The sequence below is a fragment of the Calidris pugnax genome, unplaced genomic scaffold (assembly GCF_001431845.1).
Source record: "Calidris pugnax isolate Ruff unplaced genomic scaffold, ASM143184v1 scaffold378, whole genome shotgun sequence".
NCBI classification, from domain to species: Eukaryota; Metazoa; Chordata; class Aves; order Charadriiformes; family Scolopacidae; genus Calidris; species Calidris pugnax.
The window spans coordinates 52,692-58,045 of NW_015091227.1; the positions used below are offsets into that span (position 1 = coordinate 52,692).

Genomic DNA, 5,354 nt, shown 5'->3' on the forward strand with positions numbered 1-5,354 from the left:
GTTGCCCAGGGAGGTGGTTGAGGCCCCTTCCCTGGAGATATTCAAGGAGAGGCTCGACGAGGCCCTGGGCAACCTGGTCTAGGCAGGGGTGTCCCTGCTGGCTGTGGGGAGGTGGGACTAGATGGCCTTTGGAGGTCCCTTCTGGCCTGGGCAACTCTATGATTCTATGAGTTTGTGGCAAAGCTGGTGATGCCTCTGTGAGATCTTAAGAGAGGGCAGAAAAAGTCACACCAGCAGAAAGGAGGGAAAAAACCCAAAAAAGGTGAAAGCAGCAGAACAGGCACCAAGGTCAGAGGAGGAGGGGGAGAGGACAATGTTGGAGCAGGGGAAAAAAGGGTGAGGGACAAAGGGGGACAGAGAGGAACTGGCCACAACCCCCCCATTCCCCATCCCCACTGGGGTGGGGAGGAGGTAGAGGAGTCAGGGATGAAGGAGGGAAGTTGAGCCTGAAAAAAGGGGGGGCAGAGTATTGAGGAGTTGTTCCCATTTGTCCATTTCTCTTGTGACAGCACCTGGGAAACAGACTTGACTGGAGGAAAATTAATTTGTCACCCATTAAAATGAGGTTTGTGTAACGAGAAACAATCTCCCTGTCTTTATCTCAACCCAAGACAGGATTTTTACCTGTTGATATTAGAATTAAGCTCTTTTTTTTTGTTTCCACGGGGTTTGTGGTTTCTCACAATACCTGAGTGTCTTTTCTGTCCTTGGGATTTGGAAATGGGGAGCCTCGGAGAACAGATCTCTTGAGAAGTGTCCATTTTTACAGGTTGCTTCCCAGGATAATGATCCAGGATCAAATCCAGGTCGTCTTCATCAGCAAGCAGGGAAGCTTTCATAATCTAAAAAAAAAAAAAAAAAAATAAATCAAGCCTGCACATTAGCAGCTCATCTAATTAGCTCCCTTCCCAATCAAGAGAACTTCCACGTGTTGCACATGACAACACACTCATGCCACAAACCTTCCAAGTAGCACTGAAGGCACACAGCTCAGGAGAACTCATCAGCTGATGATTAATTTGTACAAACTACTAGTTAAATCAGTGTCACGGTGCTCCTTAGCACGGGTGTGAAATCCTAAAATAATCATGTTTTCTGAGATCTGAGCTCTACCTACTTGTTTTTAAGCTTAAGTCATAACTCCATTGTTTTTTCCTTAAAAATTAAAAGTACAGGAGAAAGCTCTCCAGTGTTCCAGGTACTAGACTTCCACCAAATCCCAAATTATCTTGTTTTCCACAGCCTGGCCCCGAGGCAGACCTGGCTACTAGTTCAGCTTATCCCATTGCCCACACGCCAGGAGGGACTCGAGCCACAGGAGGGGGAAGGGTTTGACCCTGAAAGAGGGGAGATGGAGCTGAGCTGTGGGGAAGAACTTGTTTGGTGGGAGGGTGGTGAGAGCCTGGCCCAGGTTGCCCCGAGAAGCTGTGGCTGCCCCATCCCTGGAGGGGTTCAAGGGCAGGTTGGAGGGGGCTTGGAGCAACCTGGTGTGGTGGGAGGTGTCCCTGCCCAGGGCAGGGGGTGGCACTGGGGGGGCTTTAAGGTCCTTTCCAACCCAAACCATTCCACGATTCTCTAGCCTTAAGCTGGAGAAGGACTCTTTGCCAGGAAGGATAATGATAGGACAAGGGGAAACGGTTTTAAATTGGAAGAACAAAGATTCAGATTAGATCTCAGGAAGAAATTTTTTACTCTGAGGGTGGTGAGACACTGGAACAGGTTGCCCAGGGAAGTTGTGGCTGCCCCATCCCTGGAGGGTCTGGGGGGGCTTTAAGGTCCCTTCCAACCCAATCCATTCCATGATTCTATGAATTTGGAAATCTGAATTCTAGCCTTAAGATGATTTTCATTTCTGCATCAAGCTTTTCATGTGTCTGCATGAAGCTTTTCATGTGTGTTTACCACAGAAAGACAGAAGTCGAGGATGTAAGTCTTAATCACACTCCAGGTGTGGTCACAGAATAAGAGGTAGGCAGGGACGTCTGGAGACCCCCCCAGTCCAACCCCCTGCCAGAGCAGGTCCCACAGGAACGTGTCCATGTGGGGTTTGAATGTCTCCAGAGAAGGAGACTCCACCACCTCCCTGGGCAGCCTCTGCCAGGGCTCTGCCACCCTCACAGGAAAGAAGTTCCTCCTCATGTTTAGATGGAACTTCTTCTGTTCAAGTTTGTGCCCATTTCCTCTTGTCCTGTCCCTGGGCACCACAAGAAAAAGCCTGTCCCCATCCTCCTGACACCCACCCTTGAAGTATTTATAGGTGTTGATCAGATCCCCCCTCAGCCAAGAGATGTTCTAGTCCCCTCCTCATCCAGTCCCCTCTCCAGCAGCTGCCTCGTTTTTTTGGAACTGGAGGGCCCAGAACTGGTCCCAGTGCTCCAGCTGGGGCCTCCCCAGGGCAGAGCAGAGGGGCAGGATGACCTCCCTCCACCTTCTGATCACTGGTGATGCACAGTTTATTACAAACGTGGTTTATAAACACTTCTGGGAGGCAAACGGAGAAGTTAGAACGAGATATTACCCAGTCAATCTGCAAAGAGACCCACCTGGAGGACGTGGGGGTTGATGCCCAGGGTGGAGGCGATGTGAGTTGAAGCTGGCACTGCCTCGGGCTCTTCGACCACCGTGTCCTCGGCCGTGGCTTCCTGGGGAGGCTCCTGGGTGATGTCTGCCATGTCGCTGTCCAGTTCCACCACCCTGCCCAGCTGCTCCACCTCGGGGGGCTGCGGAGACACCAGAGGCCACGTCAGACACCCACAGACTGCGGCGGTTCGCAGAAAGAGCATTTGATGGTTCCAACAATCACCTGCCAGCGAAGGGAGCGCTCCCCTGCCACGCCAAGACTCCACATTAAGCTTAGAGATGAGCATTTGTAACCCATTCCCGTTTTTTCTTCCAAGTTATAACTCAAAAGCACAAGTTAAAGCCAAGGAGAAGTCACGCTTTAGCCATGTCCTCCCGAAGTTTACCAAGTTCTGCCATTCAGTTTGAGAAACTATTCTTCAGCTTCCCCTTTTTTTTTCATGTGGCCAACAAAAAAAATAAGAGTTTTGCACATCCCATCTTCCTCCCCTTCTCCCTCAAAATGCTGTGACACAAAAAAAAGCATCCAGTCCCCAAGTTCCACCTGGGACTGAGCAACCAGTCCAAAAGCAGCAAGTCCAGAGAAGGGCGACAAAGCTGGTGAGGGGTCTGGAGAATAAGTCTGATGAGGAGAGGCTGAGGGAGCTGGGGTTGTTCAGCCTGGCATGTGGCCAACAAAAAAAAATAAGAAGAGTTTTGCACATCCCATCTTCCTCCCCTTCTCCCTCAAAATGCTGTGACACAAAAAAAAGCATCCAGTCCCCAAGTTCCACCTGGGACTGAGCAACCAGTCCAAAAGCAGCAAGTCCAGAGAAGGGCGACAAAGCTGGTGAGGGGTCTGGAGAATAAGTCAAGAGGAGGCTGAGGGGAGACCTTCTTGCTCTCTCCAACCCCCTGAAAGGAGGGTGTAGAGAGGTGGGGGTCGGTCTCTTTTCTCAAGTCACAGGCGACAGGACAAGAGGAAATGGCCTCAAGTTGCCCCAGGGGAGGTTCAGGCTGGATATTAGGAAACATTTTTTCACTGAAAGGGTTCTCAGCCATTGGGATGGGCTGCCCAGGGAGGTGGTGGAGGCCCCATCCCTGGAGGTGTTCAAAAGCCGGGTTGATGTGGTGCTGGGAGGTCTGGTTTAGTGATGATGCTCCTTGTTTGTTGTGTGGGTGTCTATTTTTGTCAGTTGGGTTGATGGTTGGACAAGATGATCTTTGAGGACCCTTCCAACCTAGAAGATTCTGTGATTTTGTGATTCTCCAGTCACTGGTGGCTGACGAGCAGATGAGTCACTGCCATACCTGCTTTGTTTCCCCAGCTGTGATGTAGCACCAATTAAAAACATTGAGTTTATATTCCATAAAGAATAAAAGTTTTAAGTGGACACGAGCCCCTTGGAGACGGCTGGGTCCCAGAGCGTGCACACACACACACGGAAAATTATTTTTAAATTTTAAACCAGGACACAACTCTCATTGGACTGGAAATTTGTGGGGTTTTCCCATGATGTTCTGCCTACCCCCAGCACGTCAGCAGTTTAAAAATTAAATATAGTAGTTCTTTTCCAACGTGCAGCTGAATTTCTCATCTCTAATCCTAGTCCAAGGCAGGAGGAATAATTAGTTATGATGAGCAGACATCAGGAATGAACTCTGACCGCTGCTGTGGCCACTGGTCCTGCCAGTGTGGTGGCCATGGGGACAGCAGTGACCCCCCCGAGCTGGCACCAAACCAGAGTGGGACAGATCTGTCAGCTCTGCCACCAGGAACTGCACAAGGAGACACCACCAGAGAACATCATTCACTGCTGGTATCACCCAGGCCAACCCGAAAGGAGCACCTGGCCCAGGAGTAGAATCATAGAATCATTGAGGTTGGAAGAGACCCTTGGGATCATCGAGTCCAACCATCTCCCCTACTCTACAAAGTCCTCCCCTACACCATGTCCCTCAGCACTGCATCTAAACGGCCCTTAAACACAGCCAGGGATGGGGACTCCACCCCCTCCCTGGGCAGCCTGTTCCAATGCCCGACCACTCTTTGGGTGAAAAATTCCTTCCTAATGTTCAATCTAAACCTCCCCTGGTGGAGCTTGAAGCCGTTCCCTCTCGTTCTGTCACTAATTACCTGTGAGAAGAGACCAGCACCAACCTCTCTACAGTGTCCTTTCAAGTAGTTGTAGAGAGTGATGAGGTCTCCCCTCAGCCTCCTCTTCCTCACACTAAACAGTTCCAGCTCTTTCAATCACTCTTCATAAGATTTTATTCTCCAGGCCCTTCACTAGTTTCGTTGCCCTCCTCTGCACTCGCTCCAGCACCTCCAGATCTCTCTTGGATTGAGGTGCCCAAAACTGGACACAACACTCGAGGTGTGGCCTCACCAGTGCCGAGTACAGGGGCACAATCACCTCCCTACTTCTGCTGGTCACACTATTTCTGTGACCAATTCTGTGAGTAATTAGCCTCGTTAGCCAAATGGCCTGCAAGCGGCTCCTGATGGGCTCCCATCCCAAACCTGGACTCCACAGCACTGGTTTTGCCCCAGTCTAACCACTCCTGCTGCTTAGATGTGAGCATCCTGTGAAAAAGTCATGTGTCCAGCTTGGTTTGCAGCTGAAACAACGCTCTGGAGTGATGTGCATGGATGAGAAAGGAAAGGGTGGCAGGGAACACACAGGAAATCATGCCAAGGAACCCAAGAGCCCAGGGGAAATCACAGAATCACAGAATCTTAGTGGTTGGAAGGGATCTCTGAGATCATCGAGTCCAACCACAAAAAAAAAAAA

General features: G+C 50.4%; 1 protein-coding gene across 3 annotated transcripts in view; it reads right to left on the minus strand.

Annotated features, from left to right (window-relative positions):
* NUP98 (nucleoporin 98kDa) overlaps positions 1 to 5,354 on the minus strand; it is a 65,023-nt gene that overhangs the window by 22,890 nt on the left and 36,779 nt on the right. For all 3 annotated transcript variants that reach the window (XM_014959875.1, XM_014959879.1, XM_014959876.1), the window contains exons 21-22: positions 2,544 to 2,720; positions 689 to 842 (exon numbers count right to left, since the gene is read on the minus strand). In XM_014959875.1, coding sequence (XP_014815361.1) covers positions 689 to 842; positions 2,544 to 2,720 — 331 coding nt within the window. The remainder of the gene's footprint in view (positions 1 to 688; positions 843 to 2,543; positions 2,721 to 5,354) is intronic.